Source organism: Gadus morhua, chromosome 11 (assembly GCF_902167405.1).
Source record: "Gadus morhua chromosome 11, gadMor3.0, whole genome shotgun sequence".
Taxonomy (NCBI): domain Eukaryota; kingdom Metazoa; phylum Chordata; class Actinopteri; order Gadiformes; family Gadidae; genus Gadus; species Gadus morhua.
Window position 1 is genome coordinate 12,015,851 of NC_044058.1, and position 27,500 is coordinate 12,043,350.

The 27,500-nt window shown below is 46.1% G+C and overlaps 2 protein-coding genes across 4 annotated transcripts in view; one reads left to right on the top strand and one right to left on the bottom strand.

Annotated features, from left to right (window-relative positions):
* The window catches only part of ctss2.1 (cathepsin S, ortholog2, tandem duplicate 1), a 10,602-nt gene extending 7,415 nt beyond the window's left edge, over positions 1-3,187 (top strand). For all 3 annotated transcript variants that reach the window (XM_030369950.1, XM_030369951.1, XM_030369952.1), the window contains 3 exons: positions 1,483-1,648; positions 1,986-2,088; positions 2,634-3,187. In XM_030369950.1, coding sequence (XP_030225810.1) covers positions 1,483-1,648; positions 1,986-2,088; positions 2,634-2,748 — 384 coding nt within the window. In that variant the 3' untranslated portion in view covers positions 2,749-3,187. The remainder of the gene's footprint in view (positions 1-1,482; positions 1,649-1,985; positions 2,089-2,633) is intronic.
* A 453-nt stretch (positions 3,188-3,640) lies between these two features.
* On the bottom strand, positions 3,641-19,847 carry onecutl (one cut domain, family member, like). Its single transcript, XM_030371454.1, has 3 exons — positions 19,487-19,847; positions 17,491-19,008; positions 3,641-8,166 (listed from the first exon to the last, which is right to left on the bottom strand). The coding sequence occupies exons 2-3, from the start codon at positions 18,641-18,643 to the stop codon at positions 7,856-7,858; spliced, it is 1,464 nt and encodes a 487-aa protein (XP_030227314.1). The 5' UTR covers positions 18,644-19,008; positions 19,487-19,847; the 3' UTR covers positions 3,641-7,855.
* Positions 19,848-27,500: the final 7,653 nt, after the last annotated feature.

Consider the following 27,500-nt stretch of genomic DNA (forward strand, 5'->3'; position numbering starts at 1 on the left):
AGGGTAGAGGAGGACCGGTCTACCTCTATAGGGTAGAGGAGGACCGGTCTACCTCTATAGGGTAGAGGAGGACCGGTCTACCTCTATAGGGTAGAGGAGGACCGGTCTACCTCTATAGGGTAGAGGAGGACCGGTCTACCTCTATAGGGTAGAGGAGGACCGGTCTACCTCTATTGGGTAGAGGTGAGGACCAGCCTACCGCTACCAAACAGTGCTTAAAACCAGTGTCTGGCGGGTGCTTTTATCCAAAGCCAATCGGAATGAATTTGTTTAGGTACAGGTCATTAATGAGGAGCTAGGGGTAAGGTTGCCTGCATGTAGACTGGCGTTGGGTAACTTAAAACCAATAACCTTTCGGCTTGGAGTCAATCAACCCTAACCAATAGTCTTTCTTGCCCACAAGGTGGAATGAGGAAAACAATGAAAAAACTAACTAGTCCTATACATCGACTTCAGTAGAAGCTAGTAGGGTATGACCGGCACTACCAGTGATGGGTATAAGGTTGACCATCTGAATGAATGTCAGTTTCAAAGCCGGGTATGTTCAGGCTGACTACATAACAAGACACCAACTATTATACGTCTATCAGCTCAGAGACACCATTAACCTTCATCTGCCCTGTTAGAAATGGTTAGAAACATACACGGTTAGATATTTCATAATAGTCGAGGATAAGATATGGGTTTTCTGTGGGTTTATGTTAAAAATATAGATGGTTAAGGTTTTTGATTTATGTTGTGTTTCCTTGAAGATTATTGATGGTTAACTTTATTGTGTGTGTGTGTGTGTGTGTGTGTGTGTGTGTGTGTGTGTGTGTGTGTGTGTGTGTGTGTGTGTGTGTGTGTGTGTGTGTGAGTGTGAGTGAGTGAGAGAGTGTTTGCACATGTGTGTGTGTGGTCAAGGTCAGGGTAACCATCAGACAGTATTGATTAGGCAGACCTTATTGATTGGCTAGCCATATTTCCATCATTGTTCCTGCTTGCCTCGGGCCTTTCCGCCCAGCCATGGGCTTTGCTAGTCCAACATCACGTCCCAGATAGCTCCAACTTGAGCTCTTCCCAATTTAGAAATGCTGGTTTTGTATGAGGTTTCGGAGGGAGAGATAAATAAATAAACATACATGGTCATAAATGTACACCTAATGTGCATGGATATAGGAGGCCATGTATTTCTTTTATGATTTTAGAAAAATCTGGTAGAATTATCAATTGTCTGTATATATGTAATAATTTAATGTATGCAATTTCTTTTTGTCTTTTTTTTGTATGCGCATTTCATAAGCTATTACTAACAATTCTTCTCTATAGCTGGCTATGGTATGCTATAACTGGCCATGCTATGCTATAACTGACCAAGCTAAACTACAGCTGACGACGCTGAAGCTATAGCTGAACATGCTAAGTACAACTTGCTAAGCTATAACCATGCTAAGCTATAGCTGACAATGCTAAGCTATAACTGACTGTGTCTCCTCCCCCCAGGGTCAACAGTGCATGTACACCGCGGCGTCCCGCGCAGCTAACTGTTCCGGCTACATGATCCTGCCACAGGGCAGAGAGGAGTTGCTGCAGCGCGCCGTGGCACTCGTGGGACCCATCTCCGTAGCGATCGACGCCTCCCAACAGAAATTTGCTTTCTACGAGAGCGGTAATGGAACTCTCCCCAGGGGTCCATGTTGAAATGTCCCCAGCAGATTTTAACGATGAGAAGACCGATGTTTGTGTTTCAATGTTTGTGTGTGTCATTGCATCTGTAAAATGATGGTTGCATGAAGTTTTATAATCATATAGAATAACTATGTAGAACTTATATAAAAGATTCCATCATTTTTATCTGATTGATTTGACATTACATTAAAATAAGTAGCAAAACTGTATTATTTTGAGAGGAAATCATTTTTGATTTGCTTGACCCGATTTTTCCATGACTTGCATATCAGTCTTTGGGCAGACAACAAACAGATAACGGGGTGCTGTTGTTTCAGGGGTGTACAACGAGCCGACGTGCACCCAGAAGGTGAACCACGGGGTGCTGGTGGTTGGCTACGGGACGCAGGACGGCCAGGAGTACTGGCTGGTGAAGAACAGGTGTCTCTCACACACACACACACACACACACACACACACACACACAGACACACAGACACACAGACACACAGACACACAGACACACACACACACACACACACACACACACACACACACACACACACACAGCTTGCCATCTGTTGCCCTGCTGTGCATTCAAAGCGCAGCGGAGGACAGTGAGGTAGTAAAGCCACCATATCAATTAAGGCTCCATGTAATTGCCATCTAGCTTACACCTTTAACTCATATCTTTACTGTACAATTCTTTATTTTAAAGGGTTGTTATTTTCGATGACATTACGCTTATTTATTTATATTATTTATTATTTTCTCTATGAATAAAGTTCATTATTCATGTTATTCTTATTAATAAAACATTTTAGAGAGTTAACGTTTTGGACTACAAGCCGCTCTGTGTCCTGTATTCCTCGTTTGAGATCGATATCTTATGTTGCATTTTCTGTATTCATGTTGCACATTATATTCTTAACGATAGATACAATATAGCAATATAATGGTGTCAAATGTTCTGCTCTCTCTCACAGTTGGGGAAAAGGCTTCGGAGAAAAGGGGTACATCCGAATGTCTCGTAACCAGGGCAACCAGTGTGGCATCGCTGTGTACTGCTCCTTCCCCATTATGAACAAAGAAACAAACTAAATGGTTTTGTGTTAGCTTAGCATGCTTCCTAAGGAGCATTTATTTTTAAACGTTTCTTTTTCCAGTTAAAATGTTGCACTCTAAAGTTTACAGTGTGGAGGTTTTTAATCAAATAATTCTTGATACTTTTTTATAATTATACGTGATCCATAAACATTTCTAACGATGTCAAATTCAATTCTATAACAGTGTTTGCCTTGCCAAATGTTATTTGATTCCATGCGGACTAGTGTCAGTTCACCTTTGCGTGACCGTGCATGGATTATTGTGAATAATAATGTCTGCATGTATGTGGATATTTGTTCCTTGATGTAAATGTGTATCTATGCAAATAACGTTTGTGAGCGTGTGGGTGAGATGGCCTCCGTGGACGTGCACTGTGAAAACAGTGCATGTATCTGGTTGTAGTTTGAACAAAAGTAAACAAACCAAACAGTGATTGGGTTACAAATGAGTCATTTTTTATTTATTTTTTTAGTGCAACATCACAACAAACAATTTTCACATGAGGTATTCAAAGGGCTTTTCTTTAGTTGCTGATACAAAATGTCCCACCATGATTGACGTTTAAAGTGTTGTGTATCTTTTCTTTTTCTTTTTTTTTTTAAAGCCTTTGGTTTGGTTAGCCACATTCATAGGTAAGTCTATAACACATGGACGAGAAAGATCACATTTAGCATGGTGGGTGGAGTCGGAGTTGAGGAAACTCAGGACTTAGTCAAATATAATATTTCCCTCAACTCTTTCCCGTTTAAAGCTTTTTGTATGGATTTCAGTAATTATTTTTCCTACTTACAACAGTGGGATTGAAACAGTATTCAACTACACTAAACACCTTGGAGAAAAGAGGGTGGGAGGGGGGGGGGGTTACGGGTGGGGGGGGGGGGTGGAGGGGGAGGGGGTTACTTGGGAACAGCTTGGTTTACAAATGTGGAAAAATAGCCTTTGTCTCCTCTGACCTTTCTATCGGGGGGAGGTGGGGGGGGGAGGGTATTTGATTATTGGGCTTTTCTGTTACAGCAAGTCACATGATTCAGAATTTTTTTCGGAAACAAGGATTAGGCAACGTTGATTACAGCAAGATCCTCCTTGCTTGGATTGTCACCTCCTTTTTTTTGGTCTTGAGGATGATTTTCATATATTTATTTACATACAGAACATGGATAAATATGACACTCTAGCATACTGGAGTTTTAGCTTTGGCTGGACAGAGGCCCATCTGGGGCCTCAAACGACAGATTGATTCCAGCACATTTGGTTTTTGAAGGAATGGAGAAGAGACAGCTGGACATATAGAATAGATAGGATAGATAAGATAGATAGATGACGTAGATAGACAGACACCCTGAAAGGATGGAAATCTTTGGTTAAGGAACATTGTTGCCACACAACATCTCACAGTTGAGGTAGATGGGTAAAGTCTTCATGTACACTCGGGGAGGGGGGGGGGGGGGGGTGGACAATTCGGGTAAACACTAAAGGGGTTCACAGAGTCAAAAAAAGACTTTTATCCACAGACACTGCCTCATGTCAGTTTCTCAGTTCCAGTTTGACGTAATACTGTTAGATAATGCGACGTAAACACGTGGCATTAGGAAAGCTAAACCCGCGGTGCTTTTTGGATTTCTCTGAGCGCAACGTTAGCTTTGATAGGAAACTGCTAAAAGTACCCATGAAACAACAATGATTCAGCAGTTACCCATCAATCTTTGGTTTTAATTCGAACTGTTTTTTTTTTGGTTTTTACCTTTTTACAAAAAAAAAGTTTATTTCTGAAAGTAAACGCTAGCTTCTATTATTACTATTTTTTATCATTTTTGAGCTTCCTTTGCAAAGCGCCGTGACGATGTTTCAGGGTTCAGGGTCCACACTGGGGGGCGCCAGAGGCTAGAATATCCGCAGATCGCCTGCGGCGGAAGGCCTACTTAATTTCCTCCTCCTGTCCTTCGGAAGGGAAGAGGGCTCCCCCGGTTGACGCAGAACAGAAGGTCGTTCGCTAGGCCTAAATATAGTCGAACCTCTGTCTCGCCTGTCCTTTGACACTAGTATACACTCACGGTGGTGGGCCCCAGTCTAGAGACCAGCCTACATGCTTCACTGTTTTTTCCTCCCTCTCATCTTTCTTCTTTTTATTTCCCTGCTAACGGACTCCACCCTGCATCCTCACCTCCACCCCCGCCTTTCCTCCCCCTTTCTCGCTCTCAGCATGCGTACAATTGTTGCTCATTAAAGTTTCATTCAGCTCCATGCTGCTCCTGATCCACCCCTCCCACTGCCAATTCCACATGATTCAGCCTGCTCTCTGATCTCTCCCCACGCCCTGTCGACCACCCCCCCGCCCCACCCCACTCCTAAAGCCCACAGGTCTGTCCGAGAGCAGACCCCAGACCCCTGAACAGATACCCGGTAGAGGAGACGGGAGGATAAAAAAAACAAAACAAAAAAATCCCTAAGAAAACCCTTCCCTTTGAAGTGTGCGGAAAAAAGTCGATGACCTCTTTCATGACCGCACGTCTTTCAAGTGCACGCTGTGAGACAGGGGGGAGGCGGGGGGGGGCCGGGTGGAGGTGGGTGGGGTGTTAAAGATGCAGAAGTGGACCGTCTCAGACAGCGTTTACCGGGGGCTGGTTCCCTTGTCTAGAACAACGTCACTAGGAGAACAGCCGCCCACGCAACAGAATAATCAGCTATCACCGGCACCGAAGGTCTGAGGAGACGGCACCCCGTACCCTCCAAGCCCCCTTCCTCGCTATCCCACCTCCCATACAACTGAGGACCCCTAACCCCTCTGGAGCGGTGTGGAACTGAGGCAACTGGCAGGAGTCTTTGGCAGGTGAAAAACAGTACGAAACAGTACGGGGGGAACAGTACGATCAGCCCGTCTGCCCTGCATCACTGGGGACACGGGGTGGGGGGCCGGGGGTGACAGGGAGAGTCAGGGGGCCTTCCATGCAGTCCCCCGGGCGGACACCCAGTGCGTTGCGTTAACATGTGGTCAGGGGCCCCTCAAGGACCTACAGACTTGGAGCGGGGGCCCCCATGTGCCCCTTTGCGCTTCTGGGCCTATGGGTGTTACCATTGTTATCGCTAGCAGTATTTAAAAGGATCATAATTATTATTATAATTATTCATATTCATATCATTATTACAACATTCAAACAGGCTTTGGCCGTGGATTTCAGGAGCAGACCACAGAGACAAACAGTAGAGGAATCCCCCGAACGCAACAGAAGAGGCCAGGCCTAGGGGCCGGGGAGATGGAGACATACGCAACACCAGCGGTGGGGTTGGGGGGAGAACAAAGGGGCAGGGTTCAGTACATTCAGGGAGGACAATCTTCATCTTTGGTATTATGATGGGAGCCTACAGCTAAAAGTGCCCATCAGAAAAAAGTCTTTAGTTTCACACAGGACATAGAAAGCATCATTAAATAAATACTTACAGTATATAGATAGAATAAATAAATAGGCAAATAAATAGAGAGAGGAAAGTAAAACGAGGGAAATCAAAAATATAAATCAATAAATACACAAATGCAGTAATAAATAGTTTGATCAGATCAGCAGTTGCATTTAAAACCTTCTTGTTCCAATTGAAGTATTGGCTATGAGGAGGGACATGAAAGCCCTTCCTCTGTGGACCAAAAATGACCTTGTACGTCAGCGGGGCCGGAACAACTGCCCCGCACTTCCAACGTGTATCTATAAATAGAGCGATGTGCTTGAAATCTGTACAAAAGGGCTGAAAGAATTACAATCCTCCATTTTTCTAGACATCTGATAGATAAAAAAAGAAAAGGAAAAGATCTTTGCGATGTTGGAACTGTTTTGTGTTCAGTTGTTTGAAAATAGATGAGTGGAAAAATACTAAAACTTCAATATAGATTGTGTCTGGTGGATGCCTCTTTCACTTTGGCGTCTATCTTTTTGTTGTTGTTTTGTTCGTCTTGGGGTTTTTAGGGGTTTTCTTGAAAGTCAGAAATGGCTTTGGAGCTTTTGTTTTGGAAGCTCTGTGTCTTGAATTTCGATGGTTGCTCCAACACATCTCGGTTTTTCTGCTCCCCGTGTTTGCCTTATTGATTCTGTCTTGGCCCTACAGTGAGGTGCGCTGCACATTCTCCCCTTGAAAAACGCCGATTTATTCAAGGCGCAACCATCTTCAGTGGAGTAGTGCAGGACGCTGGAGGTTCTGGCCAGTGGTAAATGATTGACAACGGGGAGGGGTCAATGAAAGACCTCTCCCAAAACAAGGTCCATAGTCCTGTGAACCATTACCATGGAAACACCCGCTAAAGAAAGTGGAAAAGGCTACCAAAAGTTATTCAGGAAAACAAACTGAAAACGGAAAATGTGACAGTTGGTTAAATAATAAGTGCCGCTTTTTTTTCTCTTGTTCACCTTGATTCTTGAGAGAAAAATCGGGGGGCATGAAAACACGTTGGATGGTAAGACTGGTCACAAGGGAATTGAGAGCACACTGATTCAGAATACACGACGTCCCTCCAAATGTGAGTGGGCCTCTGCCTCTTGATTGTTCACGTTTGGAGAGAGAGAGAGAGAGAGAGAGAGATGACTCGCAGACTCTGAGGTTTACGCGGCCCCCCCCAAAAGAAAAATATGCTTCCTCCTGATTCATAATACCCTCATCATCATCATCATCATCATCGTCATCATCATCTCTATTCTACAGCATCGGAAAGTAAAAAAATCGAAAACGCAATGAGATAGATGTCCACGACAGGGTGTGACTCTTCTCATCAAAGTCAAAGATCAAACATGGCACCCTTTGACTGTACAAAGCAAGACCTCCCGTGTCCTGCGATCACCATCCTCCTCCTCCTCCTCCTCTTAGGCATCGCACCCCCTTTTCATTCCAAAGGGGGTGCGATATCGAACTTTGGTTTCAGGAAAAAGCGTCAAAGTACTTCTTCGTCTTCGTAAAAAATAAATAAATGAACGCCGTCGCTCCGTCTAATAACGAGGAGAACATTGCAATCACGGCCGATCCCTGCCCGGACCGGTCAATGTGACCTCCACCTTTACTTGCTCTAACGCACTCCACCGCCTCCGTCTCCTCCACCTCCTCTCCCCACCTCCTCTCCTCCTCCTCAGGCGGTGCTGCAGGACACGGCGGAGGAGGAGACGCTGGAGCCGGAGGAGCCCGTGGAGGACGGGCGGCCCTCGTCGGCCCACTTGTTGAGGTTGCGGCGCCGGGCGTTCATGAAGAAGTTGCTGACGGTGGACAGCTCCAGGCCCAGCTGCTGGGAGATGGTGATCTGCAGGTCCTTGGCCGGCCGGTGGTTCTCCCTGAAGATGGCCAGCAGCGTGCGTCTCTGGAGGTCAGTGAACACCAGCCGGGTGCGCTTGGGCCCCTGGTTCCGCTCCAGCTTGCTCTGCTCCTGCTCCTTCCGCTTGCATGCTGTGGGAGAACACACACAGACACATGCACAAGCACACATACACACACGCACACACACACACGCACACACACACACACACACACACACACACACACACACACACACACACACACACACACACACACACACACACACACACAGACACACACACACACACACACACACACACACACACACAGACACACACACACAGACACACACACACACACGGAGACGCACAGAGACACACACAGAAGAGATCGAGAATTAGTATTCATAAATATAGTTGGTAAAAGAAGATAAATTGTACTAAACCGTTGCTATATATCTGGTGCATGTATTTTATTTTTCAACTATAGATATATTTTCCTTCCATTTGTTTCTCTTTTTGTCTTAGATAAATAATCCCAGATGGTAAATGTGGGTGTGTCGCAGCAGAAGACAGGACAGTATTTAGAATGAGAAAGGATTAAGAAAGGATAAAAATTGAGCTAAATTATTTGAAGCTCTGTTTTTTTAATTTGGATGGTTGCTCCATTTCCATGGCGATTCAATAAATAATGAAATAAATGAGAAGGAATGAGACAGGAAAGAAGGAGTACAAGGTAGCAGAATTTAGCTAACAGAGTGTGGAGCCAGGGCTAACTAGGACAAATGGATTAGTTGTGAGAAAGTGGATTTGTTGAGAGAAAACAGATTAGCTAAGCAAGTTTGATTAGCTAAAAGAGACAAATCAGCACTGCTTGTTTGGGGGGGGAATGAAGATGTTCAGTCACACACCTGCTGTTGCATAGAGCCCTAAAATGGCTGTTTAGAGCCCTTACGTTATCTATCTCTCTATCCATATATCTATCTCAATTCTGGTTTGTAACATAGACAATTCTATCTTTAATATCTATCTGTCTATTTATGCATGTATGTATGTATGTATGTATGTATGTATGTATGTATGTATGTATGTATGTATGTATGTACGTACGTACGTACGTACGTACGCACGCACGCACGCACGCACGCACGCACGTACGGACGGACGGATCTATCTATCTATCTATCTATCTATCTATCTATCTATCTATCTATCTATCTATCTATCTATCTATCTATCAATCTATCTATCTATCTATCTATCTATCTATCTATCTATCTATCTATCTATCTATCTATCTATCTATCTATCTATCTATCAATCTATCTATCTATCTATCTATCTATCTATCTATCTATCTATCTATCTATCTATCTATCTATCTATCTATCTATCTATCTATCTATCTATCTATCTATCTATTTATCTATCTATCTCAATTTTGGTTTGTGACATAGGAAATTATGGATTTCCTTTTCATTTATATAAAATATTCAGAGATAACTCATCTACAGGATGAAATTATTCTCAGAAAATAATACAATTCCAAAGTTGAATCAACAGCGTTAATTATGGAATAATAAAAAAATATATAGGATAATCAACCAAGGATATCATAAGTTAGGATTTCCTAATATCTTCATAAGCTTTTAATTCTCATCGTAAATGTGCCAAAGTTTGAAAAATGGAAACAAAGACCAAACAAAGACCTCTTTCTGTGTAGCGTCTTATCGGGTATAAACCAGCTGATAAAAGCACGGTTTAGCTTTTACACTTTTCAGTATTTTACTTAACACATCCATGATCCTACACAAGATAGCTCTCTATTCCTCCAGCAAACAGCTCAAACCAGCCACTACTCAAGGCCCAGACCTTCCCCTGAGTGCGTATTCATATTCCACTTAATGTTCCTGACCAAGCAGTGCGATAATGGAAAACATGTTTACACGGTGCAACGCTGCCAAGCTACTTTCCAAATTACACAATCGCAGCATCAGAGGAGGAGATGCAAGAAACAAACCCACAAAACACTCTGTTGTACTTCTGTTGTCTGTTGTGTTGGGGAGAGGAAATGTAGATGTGAGGCAGTGTGAGGAGATGGACTCTGTGGTGTATTCACGGTGTTGTGATCTGTAGACCCCTCTGACCTCCAGCGCACTGTAACTCTGTGTTGACAGCCTCTACAACACGCAGCCTCTGCCTTTGTGTTGGTGCTGAACCCAACAGCACCCCATCTCTCACTCTGTCTCTGCCTCTCTCTCTTTCTCTCTCTCCATCTATCACTCTGTCTCTTACCCTCTCTCTCCATTTCTCCCTGTGTTTGCCTGCCTCTCTCTCTCTCTTTCCATCGCACTCTGTCTCTGCCTCTCTCTCTTCTCTCCATCTTTCACTCTGTGACTCTACCGTACTCTCTGTCTCTCCATCTCTCACTCGTGTCTCCGTCCCTCTCTCTCCACTGCTCACTTTGCATCTCTGCCTCTCCTTCGTCCTTTCTCTCCTCTATCCATCTTTTCCCTTATGCTCTTTAGATATTTTTCTCCCTCTCTCTTTCTCTCTGACTTTCAATCTCTTGGTCTTACTCTCTCTGTATTTTCTCTCTCCCTCTCGTCTCTCTGTCTCCCTCCCTCCTCCTCTCACTCTGTCTCTCTGTCTCTGTGTCTCCCGGTCTCTCTCTTACCTCTTTGACCAAAGGGGCCGGATTAGTTTTTCATGAAAGTAATTTACATGTTGTGGTGGCACTAAGCAATAATCACTTAAGGGTGAACTCATTTATTTTCTATTAAGCGATTGGGGGGTGGGGGGGGTGGGGGAGTGGGGGGTACGTCAATAGTGAGTGAAACAAGCAGCGTCGGCATAGCCCCGGGTGTTCTGAGGCTCTAAGTGGACTCCCAACATATTTGGGCGAGTCGCGTAATTACCTAAATGCACACTTTTAAGAGGTTTCGGTCTGCAGACGGCTCGCCTGCTGGGACGCGGTTTTTTTTTCTGCTGATGCCATCAAATGTGTCTTTGGATGTAACAGCCGGGAGAGATGGGCGCGCCACCGCCACGCGCACCAAGCACACACGCACCCACACACACACACATACACACACACACACACACATACACACACACACATAAACACACGTATACACACACGCACACACATACACACACACACACACACACACAAACACACATATACACTCACAGAATGTGAAACAAATGCACTCCAATTGACACACCCGCACGCACACACAAATTGCCTCACAGCCAAGTGGAATGTAGGCACTCTCGAAAACGAACAAACACACACGGTTGAGAATGAAAATCAACACACACTTAAACACACCAACACACAGGTCACCAGAGACACACGTTGGAGGATAAACACTGACACACACACAATTAGACAAAGACACTCCAATGCACACACACACAATCACACACACACACACACAAACACACGCACACATACACACGCACACTTAACACATGTACCACTTACTACCAACTCGGCATATAAGATGGTCTTTGCTCTTTAGACATTCAATTGATTGGCTTATATCTCCCTATTGTGAAGCAGCTCACACACACACACACACACACACACACACACACACACACAAACACACACACACACACACACACACACACACACACACACACACACACACACACACACACACACACACACACACACACACCATGTGCTGCGTGCTGATGGTGGTGTTTGCCGTATGACTGGCACTTCACTATGAAAGGCAGCAGCATGGAGCAGCTCTCATTAGCCGAGCACTTGAGGAATAGGCCTGACCTTACTGCCGTTCTCGTCTCATCACCGGCATGACAACCTCAGCACCACAGGATCCCAGCAGACGGAAGAAGAAGAAGGAACTACCTCCACAACTGGGCTTTTCGCAGCCGTGAAATATTAATTGTGTGCTTGTGAATGAATAAATTGTGTTGGTGGACGATCCCCTCCGGATTGGTACGTGAAGGAAATGTTTTGGACTGCTCAGATCTGCTGGCGTCGCCGGGGGAAGATACCGGGGTGTGTGCGTGTGCGCGAGGGCGATTGTTTTGTGTGCGCGTGGTGTAGGTGGATCAACGTCGGTTTGTTTTGCATTTCTGAGCGTTATCGAACCCTGCCTCGTTAAAAACCCCAGTGTGTCAGATAACATGTCAACATTATACCGTATCTTTATTTATACATGAAATGTCTGCACAGACCGCTGATGGATGAATATACATGGAGGTGTATATGTGTGTGTAATGCGCGGGCCCACCAGCCAATAGGACGGCACGGCGCCGGGCCCATGTCATAACGACAACGTTGACATGCTAGCAGGGTAGTTAGCCCGCTGTAGGGCTCCCTTGAAGCAAGGATTTATGGGTAGTTAGAGAAGTCGTGGGGATCCTCAGCGCCCCCCCCCACCCCCAAAAGCCCCAACCTCCCATCTCAATCCACCGCGGTGGCGGAGGCGGGGGAGGCGGGGGAGGCGGGGGAGGCGGGGGAGGCGGGGGAGGCGGGGGAGGCGGGGGAGGCGGGGGAGGCGGTGGCGGCGGAGGGGCGGCCATATTGCTCCTCCGCCATTAACTAAATGCATCCGTGTGGCGTAATCACGTCGTGTAAGAGGCTCGCAATTACCGCGCCATAAATCGGCGGGTGGGTTGCACCCCCCCAGCCCCCCCAAACCCCCCGTCTTCCCCCCCCCCCCCCCCAGGTCCCCCCCTGCGCCAAGCTGGGCGCCGCCTCACATCGGCTCCTTATGATCGTGGGAACAGCCTCTAATCATGATCTATCTGCTTCTCGTCCCGCGTTCCGGAAACGTGATGGAAAGCCCTCCCCTCGCCGTCACCCCCGGCCTCCCCCAGCCCCACCCAAGAGCCTGAACCCCCGACCTCCTCCTAGCCACCAGCCCCCCCCCCGCACACACACCGCCCCTACCCCCACATCCTCCATCCTCCCGCCCCCTCGCTCCACCTACCCCCCACCACACCCCTCCCCCCCTGCTGATTTCTTGGACCAGGGGCTGATAGAAATTATTGATTAAATCTGTGCAGCTCAGACTCTCCGACCCAGAGAGGCTGGTTAACCCCTTCAGCACCGGAGAGAGACCAGCGGAGGTGTGTGTGCGTGTGTGTGTGTGTGTGTGTGTGTGTTTTTTGTGTGTCCGGGGGAGGGGGAGGGTGCACTGCAATAGCAAGAAAAATTAAAAAAATAAATGAAACACAACAGGGGTGTTTGCTTGGGGGGTGGGGTTGGTGATGAATTGCTGTTAAGCGATTTCTGTGATGTATTCCTGATATGCAAACGTTATCCTGGGTGACCTTTCAGGCGATCGTGAACTGTAAGGGACGTAGGATGGAACAACAGACAGAAGGAGGGTCTTTGTGAGTTTCATTACTGTTGGGGGCGGGGGGGGCGGGGGAGGGGGGGGAGTCGATGGAGGAGCCGTCACATAAACCTCGATGACCTTTCTCCCCGGCTCAGACCTTTAGTCAAGGGCTCGAGCCGTCGTCATCTTTAAAGTTACAGCGCCTGATCCCCCGTCCCTCTCGACTTAAAGTGTCGAGGTGGTGCTGGTGGTGGTCTTTATCCCGCCAAGCGCTCCGCCGTCTGTAGTGCCAGCTAAACCCTGATTGGCTGGGTAGGGGAGGGGGAGTGGTACTCAGCAAGCGCGCCTATACAGCGCGGTAATCCGGCGAACGCAATCGAGAGAAAGCCGCAAGAAAGAATGAGAGACAGAAAGAAAGAAATAGGAGAAATATATCTTTCAATCTATCTCCTGGAGAGACGACACATGGATGGAAGGGTGGGGGGAGATATAACCGCCTACGTGTTGCCACTCGAGAAGCATCTCTCTGCCAAGACGGAAAAATAGCCTACAAATAACGGGAAGAAAGAATGTCTTGAGAGGTCTCTTAATAAACGATTAAAAGATTTATCTTAAGAAAATAAGAAATAAAAAAATATGCCCACCATCTGCCTAAAAAAAAAGGTTGAATTTTAAAATTAAATTTCAAAGAAAAAGATGACTTGTAATAGGAAACTATAATAGAAAAGGGACGAATTGCCGCATACGGCCTTTCTCTGTGTGGCGGCGGCGTGCTGAAAGCAGCGGCTGTGCGTTTAAGCGGACTCGGCATTAAACGGGATCATCTGAAAACTTGAGGCGTGAAGCCAAGAAGCTCTCGAGCTCTCCCCAGTCTGGGGAGCGCGAGGCAACCGCGCATTTTAATTCCAACCTCCATTTGCCGATGCAGTCGAGGTGCGTGCGCGCACGTGTGCGTGCGTGTGTTTGCGTGTGTGTGTGTGTGTGTGTGTGTGTGTGTGTGTGTGTGTGTGTGTGTGTGTGTGTGTGTGTGTGTGTGTGTGTGTGTGTCTGTGTGTGTGTGTGTGTGTGTGTGTGTGTGTGTGTGTGTGGGCAAGGCAGGGTTGCGCTTTCCCATGGAAATCAATAGTGGCTTGTAATTAAACAAAAGGGGGTTGGCCGGGGGAGACGAAGAAAGGGAAGAAAACAACAACCGCCTCAGAAAGTAGGTTATGCAGAAAAGTGCAGAGCTGTCCAAATTGTGGCTTTGCAAAAGCACACAAAAATTGCAAGTTTAGATGGTGTAGGAGGGAGGCGAAGAGGGGGAGGTGGAAAGGGAGAGAGAGAGAGAGAGAGAGAGAGAGAGAGAGAGAGAGAGAGAGAGAGAGAGAGAGAGAGAGAGAGAGAGAGAGAGAGAGAGAGAGAGAGAGAGAGGAGAGGCGTTGTCAAACATTAGCGATTTGCCTTTCTTTCCACAAAGAGCACTTAATTTTTTATGAGCACGATTGATCCGATGCTTGGATTTTCAGCCTCTGACTCGTTAAAAATACCGTCTCTGTTTCTAAATACAAGGTAACACGAGATACCGCACAATCTCCCTACACTGACTGATTAACCGATGCGAGATTTTATCTGCTAAATTTAAACAAAAGACTGTTGGATAATAAACCCAATGTGATATGGAAGAGACAGGTCATTCTTTTTTCTTTTTGCATACAATGCATTACCACACTCCTCATCCCGCGAGAAGATACAATTCATCAAACTAATCTGAAACAACGAAGTAGTCGTAGTCAAACCACATTCGCCTCACGACAAACAACCCACGAACATTTATCTCTTGATTATCGTTTTGGGCCCATGATTGGTGGAACATTTTCCTGAACGGAGGATGTACACATGTGCTCTGAGAGGCGAACAATCAAAGATCAATAATTGTGAGGGGATTGCAAGAGTGCACAATCATTACCTATGAAGGCTATTGTGTGTTATTGGGTTTAATCAGTTGAGCCTCTGACTGTGGAAAATAACACACAAACACTGATCAACTGGCTTGTCTCACACGCACGTAATGTTCAGACACACAGCCCCGCACACCAATGTACTCTTGATACACACACACACAACCCCTCCCCCACCCCCCCCACACCCCCCAACACACACATACACACACACACACACACACACACACACACACACACACACACACACACACACACACACACACACACACACACACACACACACACACAAACACGCGCACACACACACACACACACACAAACACGCGCACACACACACACACACACACACACACACACATACACACACACACACACACACACACACACACACACACACACATACACACACACACACACACACACACACACACACACACACACACACACACACACACACACACACACACACACACACACACACACACACACACACACACAGACCCCCAGGGTGAGTATAGACCACTGGTAGACATGCACACGCACACACACACATACTCACTCACACACACACACAGATCCACACGTACGTGCACATGCACACTCTCTGTCTCATGTTACGTGTTGCCTTGGCTGTGTGTCTCAGGCTGGGTATCAGATGGGCTGTGTGTCCCTACAGAGGCACAACACTGTAACTGTACAGCTCGTCTTCAATCCCCAGCCCCACTAGAATATCACATGTCAAGCAGCGCATTACAATCTGCCCCTCCAAGAACAAAAACACCCTTTTCACCCCACATATGGTGGACAGAATCATGCAGGTTCCTCCACCTCAACAATCATCTGTTAGCTGCAGTTGCTCCTTTCTCCTCCCATCTCCCCTCCTCTCCTCTCCTTTCTCCTATCCTATCCCCTCCTTTCCTCTACTCTCCTCCCCTCCTCCCCTCCTCTCCTCTCCTCTCCCCTCCTCTCCTCTCCTCTCCTCTCCTCTCCCCTCCTCTCCTCTCCTCTCCTCTCCTCTCCTCTCCTCTCCTCTCCTCTCCTCTCCTCTCTTCTCCTCCCCTGCTATGGGAGGCGGTTCCATGGTGTCTACCGGTGGATGAAAGACACACAAGGTGACGGCTCGGAGCGAACACAAACAAACACATTTGTTTGCAGGCCGGCCGTAATTGGCCCGGTGAAGACGCTGATAAAAGATGTCTGGCAAAAGCTCAAGTCCAATTTGCATCAACTACCTTGCCAACTCAACTTCGGCCACGTGCCCGGGACATATAAATCACTGTTTAGATTAATCAATCGCTCCACAATGGCACATCTGCGCAAATTATTTTGTGCCCTCAAAAGCGATTAAATTGCCAAACCCCTGCTCATGCTGATCTTCATGCTTCATTTGAGAGAGGGGGCAAATGTCTGTGTTTTTTTTTTCCCCCTCTCTGATTGTAGCTACTGTACTAATCAATACTGGCTGTGTGCAGGCGAGGTAAACAAAGGGCCTGGACATATGGACTTTTGATTGTACCCGGCCTTATTCACTTGATTCGCTAAAATCCCATTGTTGTTTTTGCAGGTTGATATTGTGAGTTGTGGTGGGTTAGTGAAAACTAGGATTGGCTACTTTAGTGTTTCTTTGGTGTGTATGTGTGTGTGTGTGTGTGTGTGTTTGGGGGTTGGGTGGGGTGGGGAAGGGGGGGGGGGGGGGGGGGGGGGGGGGGGGTCAGAGCAATGCCTTTTCCTATCCTTATATCTGGACATGAGCTGCATACTGATGGCAGGACAGCAGGTTTTGGAGAGAGACAGAAAGACATAAGGGGAAGAGAGGGTGCTCGGGGAAAATAAGATGAGGGTCTCTCTGTTCCTTTATGTTGTTTTTTGGAGTTATGCTATGTGTGTGTGAGTGTGTGAGAGTGTGTGAGTGTGTCTGAGAGTGTGTGGTTGTGCACACATGTATGTACATGTCTCTGTCTTTGTACCCTGCACCCCATGTGTGTGCGTGTGTGTGTGTGTGTATGTGTATGTGTGAGTGCTTGTCTGTGTGTCTGTGTGTGTGTGTGTCTATTTGCGTGTATGTGTGTGTGTGTGTGTGTGTGTGTGTGTGTGTGTGTGTGTGTGTGTGTGTGTGTGTGTGTGTGTGTGTGTGTGTGTGTGTGTGTGTGTGTGTGTGTGTGTGTGTGTGGGTGCAGGGTAAACAGTGAACCAAGCTGCAACATCTCTTACCCTCAAGCCGGAGCGAGGCCATCCTCTGGAACTCGGGCTCCTGCAGCCAGCGGGACATCCTCTTGAAGGTCTCCCGGCCCGACTTGAGCTTCCCCCAGGGCTTGGGGTTCCTCAGCAGGTCGGACAGGGTGCCCTGCGACCGGCAGAGCACCCGCTCAGCAAAGATGGCCTGGGGGATGCTGTAGCGCTTCAGCTCCGTGATGATGCGCTGGGCCACGTCCCTGGTGTTAATCTCCTCCCCGCCCACTCCTCCGCCTCCTACTCCACCCAGGCCGCCGCCGCCGCCGTTGTTGTTGCCGCCGCCGCCGTGCATCCCCTCGCCCGGGGGGGACAGGGACAGGGCGGGCGAGGCGGAGGCCAGCGGGTGCTCCCCGAGGATCTTGGCGTTCTGCTGGCCGGGGTGGTGCGGGTGGTGGGGGTGGTGGGGGTGGTGTGGGTGGTGCTGGTAGTGCTGGTTGTAGAGGTGGGGGTGGTGGCTGGGCGCGTGCTGGTGGGCGTCCATCTTGTTGAGCTGGTGACCCACCAGCGAGCCGTCGCCCCCGCCCCCGCCCCCGCCGCCTACGCCCAGGCCCGGCGGGGACATGTCGCGGCCAAAGTCGGGGGTCCGGCAGAACAGGTTGCCGGCGTGCACCTCGTAGCCGCCGTGCAGCATCTGGCCTGCGTTGGGGTTGGCGGGGGGGCTGGCGCCAAGGCCGCCGTAGCCGTGCATGGCGGAGGAGCCCCCCGCGGCCGAGGGCGGGCTGAGGCTCTGGGCCACCGCCAGCTCCTTGGCGTAGGGGTTGTAGAAGTTCCCGGGCAGGCCGCGGTCCTCCCGCATCAGTGTGAAGCTGCCGATCACGTTGCTGACGGGCAGGCAGGGGTGGTGGTGGTGGTGGTGGTGGTGGAACTTGTCGTCGAAGGGCTGCAGCGGCGTCAGGGTGGTGTAGGTGCTGCCGCAGCTGGAGGGCGCGTCGCCGCCGTAGCCGAGGGCCGACATGGAGTGGTCAAATCCCGGGGGGCGGTGCTCGGGCTCCAGGGACATGGAGGGGCCCCCAAGGGTGGGCCGGGGGAAGGCGGCCGAGAGGTCCCTGGTGTGGAGCATGGCCCGGCCGTCCTGGCTGTGGGCCAGCTCGGGGTGGCTGTGGAGGGACATCTCCCCCAGACTCACATCCATCCTCGCTCGGCGTGGAGGGGCCCGGCTCTTTTGTGTTTTTATTCTTCTGGCGCTTTGGTTTTTTTTCTTGGCTTGTTGTTGTTGTTGTTTAACGGACGGGTGTAAAGTGTCTGGAAGGTCTCTTGTTACGGGAGACTCTATGGATTTATTGATTTGTAAATGAATTGATTTCCTGGCTTATGGGGTGTCTAATTAATTATCTGATAAAGTTAAGTAGTGTCCTTAAACTCCAGGAAAACGAGTGTGCAACAGTGTCGGCAAAATTAACCATCATATTAGGTTCATTTGTGCAACAACAGTCTCTTTCCCCTCTGTCTCCTTTTGGTACCTAGCAGCGTAGGACGGCGGGCGCCTGGCTTTTGTGCCTGCACAAGAAAAGATATGCGACATTACTAGATGCTGTCTTACAACTTTTATTCTTAAAGACAAAAATAACCAAGTATATCACATACGACATTCATTTTCAGCCATGCATGATCAACATTTGGATATTTTTTGCGTAATTCCATTTTTTTTTTCTTTGTAATTTTTAAACCTTCCGGATGAAAACTATCAACAGTATTGAGGTTTACAATCGCTTAACATAACGACAGTTTAACGTGTATTATTTTTGATATCGTGCAAAGTTACGAATTCAAAATCACGGCGCATGCGACGCACACACACATTAACGACGCACCAGGATCTCTTATTAGGCTCCCGAACAACAGGCAGCGAATGAAGGACGACGCTTTGCGCGAACACGCTTTAACATGCAACTCCACAAAAAACACTAGCACCGCCGTGCGTTAATACGCTCATTCTGATTCGATCGCGAATTAAAAAGAAACACCGTAGGCCTACCTTTATTATCCACTTATTTGAGCGTATCCGCGGCTGTAGTCCATCCTGTGCATCCCTCCGATTGTGTCGCCAGTCTCTGCCCAGCCAACCCGTCCGCACACATCCACACAGTGTTGTCCGATGCGCCAAGGGATCCTACATTCAACAAAACACCACGGCGGTTACCCCCAAACGTCCTCTGTCCGTGCCTTTCGTCTTTTTTCCAAACGTTCGCGGTCCTAAAACGTGCAGCACTAGCCTCGTTTTCTTTACCCTAGCAGCTCTCCTCTTTTTCTTTCATTATCTCGTGAGATTTTCTTCCTCCTCTTCCTCCCTCTGCCAGCCACTTCATCGATTTCACCACCAACTCTTTCTCTCCCTCTCCCTCTCTCTCTCTCCCTCCCGCTCTCGCTCTCTCGCTCTCTCTCTCTCTCTCTCTCTCTCTCTCTCTCTCTCTCTCTCTCTCTCTCTCTCTCTCTCTCTCTCTCTCTCTCTCTCTCTCTCTCTCTCTCTCTCTCTCTCTCTCTCTCTCTCTCTCTCTCTCTCTCTCTCTCTCTCTCTCGCTCTCTCTCTCTCTCTCTCGCTCGCTCTCTCTCCACCTCCCCCCTCTCTCACACTCGCTGCTCTCAGTACGTCACGGGCTTAAAAATCTGACAGATGTGCAATGAAATTCCAACTCCAATTAACCCTTTCGCTTGGGCCGTTGTCTCCGGGGAGGGGGCAGGGTTTGGCCAGGGATACACCTCTCTCACAGCCCCCCAACTTAAGCCTGCTGCTTAGCACGATGCCACGCCGAAGTTATGAATTATGCGCACATTTCGGTCATCTCGCTGCTGCGCCTGTTTATTTGACTCGTTGACGACCGATAACACGTTTTCAGCAGCACTATTGTGCCGATCATGCACACATGTGTGTTCGTATCATATCATGCAGTCTGTGTTTACATTTATAATAAAAATGACAAAATAACAATATATTGCTTATAATTCCATTCTTAATTATATTAGTAGTATCAATAATTATTTATTGTTCTACTTATATCAGTAATTGTAGAATACGAGGGATAGTATTTCTAGAATTAGAGTATCAGGAAGATTTCCGCAACGATTGTAGGCCTATTCATTGGGAATTATATGTTATTTTAAATGGCCTCACTAACACACAAAAATAAATTCTGTTTCCGGCTCTCGTCCTCTTGTCGATTCCCTAATTCCTTCTTTTGAGTTAGCATTTTAATGATTTTAGGACAAATGTTAATCCCACCCTTGAGTTCCTAAATGCTGTCAACTGATTCATTTAGCTATAACCTCTTCATCAGCCCTCACACCACGGCTGAGCGGCTCCATTCACATCACACCGCGCACACTTCAATCTGCTGTCCCCAAAAGCAGATCAATGGTTGGTTTACACTCGACCTTTTTTACATTACATACTCCACCTAAAGGCCCGGTGCAGGTACCTGCTACACCACTTCTCTCTATTACCGCGCCTATATGAACCATGCGATGTGTGTGTGTGTGTGTGTGTGTGTGTGTGTGTGTGTGTGTGTGTGTGTGTGTGTGTGTGTGTGTGTGTGTGTGTGTGTGTGTGTGTGTGTGTGTGTGTGTGTGTGTGTGTGTGTGTGTGTGTGTGTGTGTGCGTGTGTGCGTCTGCGTATTTATGAATAGCCATTTTAGTGTGAGGGGATTTGATTTGTGTGTGTGTATGTGTGTGTGTGTGTGTGTGTGTGTGTGTGTGTGTGTGTGTGTGTGTGTGTGTGTGTGTGTGTGTGTGTGTGTGTGTGTGTGTGTGTGTGTGTGTGTGTGTGTGTGTGTGTGTATGTATACATGCGTGCGTGCGCATGCATGTTTCCAAGGAGAGATAGAGAATTTCGAATTTAGCGCAGAGGAGACGCGGTCGGTACTGGGCATACTAATCATATCTAACTGTCAGTTTAATTTTCAGAGATGAGCAAATCTGGCGTTTGAAAAAAAAAAGAAAAAAGGTCTGTGTGTGGTTGTGGGACCGCTGGCCTCCCGTAGCAGATGCTGCCCTATCGATCCGCGGAGCCGGGGAGGAGAGATGGCTTAGCAAGTAGCTGGAGGTAAAATGGTCAACGGCTACAGAGCGAAAATAAAAGGTTCTTTTGGAGGTCGGGGTGAAAGTTCACCTTCTGTGGCTGAACATTTTGAGAAGGCTGCAGACGGACACCAGCGCTCCAGCTCTCAGACATTGCTGTGAGCTCCTCTGGGCTTGGGGGGGGGGGGGGGGGGAGGCAACTTGGGTTGCGTTTTACCCAGCTTGTATTTTCTTGGCTCATCGACAAATTATACGCAGACATTTTATACGTATTTCTTAAATTCGTGAGACACTCGCTCTCGATGTGCTCTCGCAATAAGCGCCGTGTGAGAGCATGGAGGCTATAGAGGGCAGCGGAGACATGGCTACACGGCCTTACACTATGGCTATTTTATTATTTTTTCCATCTGGACTGCAAGCACAAAAACACGTCAATATATTTGTAATTTCTACTCCTGCCCCTGTCCTGCACCCCATGCAGAAGATATCGCCCCGAATCTCTATTTTAATCAGCACAAATTGTTGAAAACCAAAACAGATGGAACATATAGGCCTATGCAATTATGACCGTGGGTGCGTTATTGACCGGCAACCAAACGAAGCCATATCTCCATGAACAGCAGAATGCATATCGGTCATCTTTAACCCAGAAACACACAGCGGCCTAGAGCTCTGTCAGCACCACGAACAGCTCCTGCTAGACTGACGTCTTCACTTGGCAGGGATACGAGTGTGTGTGTGTGTGTGTGTGTGTGTGTGTGTGTGTGTGTGTGTGTGTGTGTGTGTGTGTGTGTGTGTGTGTGTGTGTGTGTGTGTGTGTGTGTGTGTGTGTGTGTGTGTGTGTGTGTGTGTGTGTGTGTGTGTGTGTGTGTATGTGTGTGTGTGTGTGTGTGTGTGTGTGTGTGTGTGTGTGTGTGTGTTTGTATAATAAGAGAATAACATCTTCTTAATTATTGAAGCCACAATTTTGCAGTCTTTTTCGACGTGTGCATCTTGATGGATTACGAGGAAACTCATTTCTGAAGCTGGACCTGGAAGTCGATCTGTTTTTCCCCACTGGTTAGAAGAGGCTACGAATTCATTTCCAAAAATAATCGGCATGTTTGTCGACAAGCCGTGTTGTGGATTGATTGAAACACGCCCAGCGTGGCCAGGATATGAGAATTTTATTTGTCTACGTGTTTGGATTTCACAGAGCATCTAATGGACTACGTTTTATCCTTGGGTTTTATCCCCCTTAACCACAAGACACAACATAGAAAGCACACACACGTGCTTGAACTTAATATCCCCCCAACAACTAGAACTAAAGCCATATCGTCTAATTACTAACTTATTCTCTCGTATCTCCTACCAATCATGATCAGTATGGGCTATATTTGTGTGTTGGTGTGCGTTTGTGTGTGTGTGTGTGTGTGTGTGTGTGTGTGTGTGTGTGTGTGTGTGTGTGTGTGTGTGTGTGTGTGTGTGTGTGTGTGTGTGTGTGTGTGTGTGTGTGTGTGTGCGTGCGCGTGCGTGTGCGTGTGCGTGTGTGTGTGTGTGTGTGTGTGTGTGTGTGTGTGTCTGTGTGTGTGTGAGCGAGAGAGAGAATGTGTACACGTGCGTGTGTGCGCTCGTTGTATGCATGTGTGCATACTGTATGCAACTGTATGCAGGCATATACTTTGTGGAACGTAGTGTGTAGGCTACCTCATTTGTGTATTGTATAGCATGTGTAGGCGATATATATACTACTAATAAACACACGAGGTTTATTTATCTATGAGTTTAATGTTTATTTTATTCTTACACATTGAAAAAGCATTTTAAATAATACACATTTTTGTATCACAAATACACTGGGGCTCGACCAGAAACCAAGGTCTATCGATCACAACACGCCTCGACGTCAAGCTGGCGAAAACACACAAACGTGTCTCAAAACAGCACACTGTTCATATGAATAAACATGAATTCGTCTCAACCAGAAAAGGGCGATAGACGCGTCTTAAAATTAAGGCCTGTTGTCGTGTCTAGCGTGTTTCCCCTTAACGCGTCCTGCTCATCATTACATCGACCTGAGGTCGAAACAGCGCTGGGAAACAGGGCACATTCTAACTTGGACAGGGCACTACTGTCCATGTTCACAGCTCAGCAGTAGCCCACGTTGTGCTGCAAAACCACATGTTGTTTAAGAGGGCATGAAAATACAATCCTATATTTTGTTTTAACGTCTATAAATGTATTTTGTCAATGAAGCCGGTCAAAAAATGGGAACTGTCCAAGTTTGTTGCACTTCATATTCTTCATACTGTTGTAAAACTTTTAAAAACTAATTTCAGGTGTAAAATTAATGAGTCTTATACGTCTAAATTGATCGACCAAAGTTATGATTAACAGTTAGGATTTGCATGTGAATAATGAATAGTCTAATGGATGTAAAGTTATCAGTGGGGATTGGTAGGTGAATACAAATCTGAGAAACCGTTCATCAAATAGGACCGACGACATACTCTGAACTCTGAACCTTAATTCTACCTTTTTGCAGCGCATTACATGCAAAAGACTACATGAAGCCTATGCTAAAACACAGTGCATTTTGGGATTGATTTTGAATTAAGGTAATTAATTGAAGGGATTAATTCAACTGTGACACTGGCGTTTTCTACTATTTATTTGTCTGTACTAGATTTATTGCCATTATTATTATGATATATTTATTTGTATTATTAATATTATTAGTATCTTATTTGTTATATTATAACGATTTTTTTACCGTTATTATAGTCGTTATTATCAATTCGATGTAATTATTATCCTTTTGAAGGTAAATTATCAGCATTTTGGTGTATTTAGATTATTGAGGATTAAAAAAGAAAGCAACGATAGGCCAATGCATCCAAATATGAATTGTATCGATTTTATCTGTAGACTAGGCATATTTAATTAAAGATATATGTGATGCAATGTGAATTTTTCAAAGGAATTCAAAATACAACATTTTGAGTATAATTTCATTTTTATTTCTAATCAGAATTGGGAAATAGGCCTTGACATGATTAAATTAAACGTGATTTACTCCCTTATAATACACCTATATGTGCCTATAGGCCTATATAATAGCTAATATGAAAAAAATACTAAATAAGTACTGAATATTTTCCTTTTAATTCGAGAATATTTTCAGATTCATTCATACCTTACAAATCGATAAAATCAATTATTTTCACGACATGCCGTTATCAGGATTGTGAATAATCGATAATTGAATACATTTTACCCGGATTAGATGTGGGATGAATGTAGTAACGAGCATTGATCTATTCATGTAACTTCACCATATGGACTCAGTCATGCACTGTAATGCATAGCTCTGTAATATAGGCATACTTTAAACGAGTGTGCCGACCAATGCTCATTTTATTCAGACATTTAAAGCTTTACAATGCCGTGCCTTATGCAAAATTATCTGCAATTTTAATGTAAGCATTTTTATAACAATCGTCCCTACAAGCCTAAACAAAAACTGAGGAAGAAGTTATAAATGTGATGATTGAAATCTAATAGCCTAATGTCATCCATTAATTCGTGAGCGGAATTCTGAGTGGACACACATATAGACCCATCCTATCATCTACAGAACTTAGTCATCTTCCCTTTTGCACAAGAAAATAAATCATGAAAGAAAACACAATAGGCTATGCAATATTTAGATAACCAAAGTCTAACAATAAAATAAGTCCAACAGACCCATCTCTGTTTTGTCACTTTGTCCTGTTCGAAACCAGAGGGCGCGTGGTTCGATCTCACCTGCTGCGGGTCAGGGACTAGAACGGGCCAGAAAGGCCTACGGGATGCCCCATCTGCTCTACCATTGCGGTAAATAAACCCTCAACCGTCCTATTTGAATAGTTGTTTTTTCCCCCAACAAATAAACGTTTCCTAATGTTTTTAAGGGTAAATAATGTAATATTGCCTGCTCTTGTTCATGTGGCCTACTTGCGATTTGCTGCGTTACACTTCTGCAATCTGCACAACCTGCATGGTGCTTAGGAAAAAAACATGACCTAATGTGATTACTTCTATCGATCAAAAGGGGTTATGCAATTAAGAAAGAATAGCTCGTTGATTATAAGATAATGAGATTAAAGGAAGCCTTAATAATTTAGTTTTGCAATAGTTTGTTGGACACGTTACAAGACCGCGATCGCAACACAAAGTCTGACAAGTCCAAAACTGCAAGGCTTATGTTTTTATGGAAAGTATTAAATTAACTGTGTGTGTGTGTGTGTGTGTGTGTGTGTGTGTGTGTGTGTGTGTGTGTGTGTGTGTGTGTGTGTGTGTGTGTGTGTGTGTGTGTGTGTGTGTGTGTGTGTGTGTGTGTGTGTGTGTGTGTGTGTGTGTGTGTGTGTGTGTGTGTGTGTGTGTGCGTCTCTGAGGGAGATGGGGGAATTGCTAGTGTTGGTGAACGGGCGGGGGGGGGGGACATGTTAGAGACAGAAAAGTATACGAGCGTCAATCGATACGTGAATTTTAATCGTCACTTTTGCCCTGCAACTATTTTTCATATAAAATGTAAATATATCCTTGCGCGATGAGACACAATAATTGGCATAGCATTCTTTATGATAATAAAAAGATCTCGTTAACAAGTCCACGGAAATTCGAGGAAAATTGGCTATTTATGCAGAATTGTGCTCGAGGGGGTGAAGAGGTCAATAGTTGACATTTATTTTCTAACTATTTAACTCCAAGACACTTGTGTAGTTAAGAGTCGTCAAATTAAACAAGAGTTTGGGAAACTTTTCTAATTAGCATATACAATAGATTATGATAATCTGGTATCATGTGCCATTAGCCACAATGTAAAACTCTGAATGTTCTGGAAATTAATATCAGGTATATCTGTCTGTCAGTAGTACAAAATGTTCACAGCCATTGTTACAGAAAGGCATAGGTCCATGATTTTTTACATTGTGTTGGAAAAGTAAGGTATGAATACATTCCGTCTTTAGAAATTTGTCCCTCTAAAGAATGATCTGTAAACACGGGAGCACAACCATCCCTGTTAATGTGCTATACTTAGACTAATAGTTATTTACTTGTGAATTTGGGGCACAGTATTCATTATTCTATTTAAAAACTTTGGTATTTCTATACTATAAAATTTCCATATTTCTATACAGTAATTGAGCGGTTTCACAAAACACTGTATTCCCTATATGCAATCACCCGTCCCCCCTCTCTCCTCCTCACACACAAACACACAAACACAGACACACACACAAACACACACACACACACAAACACACACACACACACACATACACACACACACACACACACACACACACAAACACACACACACACACACACACACACACAAAAACACACAAACACACACACACACAGACGCACACACACCTGCATACACGCACAAAAATCACACACACACACACAAACACACACGCACGGATACAACTACACACAAAAAAACACAAACACATTCACAAGCACATACAGACACACACAGACACACACAGACACACATACTGAAACCCCGCTCCATTACACAAACACACACACAAACACACCCACACACACCAACTCCAATTCCCTATGGCACCAACTTGTTCATAAACACAAACAAACATTGCACAAATTAAACAAATATTCTCTCTCTTCTACCTCTGCATCCCCACCCCTCTACCAGCCTCCATCACCACCACCAACACCACCGCCACCACCTCCTTGGCCCCTCACCAGCACTCCGGTCCCAGGTGGGCTGAACGCTGGGCTTCTGGGAAAGATGCTGGTGTGTTTAGGACTCCCTTACCGCACCGCACTGCTGCTTAACATCACACAGCCACTCGGCCACTCTCACAACTATAAATACCTCATAAGAAGCGTCTGCATATTGATCAGCCTAGTGTGCACCTCCCTGTTTACCGGCAACACAACGCATGCTTTTGGCTCTGCGTCAACCTTGGGGGGGGTG

Excerpts from the sequence above, each read along its gene's own strand:
- onecutl (XM_030371454.1), bottom strand. The coding sequence starts at position 18,643 with ATGGATGTGAGTCTGGGGGAGATGTCCCTCCACAGCCACCCCGAGCTG. Across the intron at positions 8,167-17,490 it reads GGCCTCGCTCCGGCTTGAGG|CATGCAAGCGGAAGGAGCAG; the intron begins GTAAGAGATGTT and ends GTTCTCCCACAG.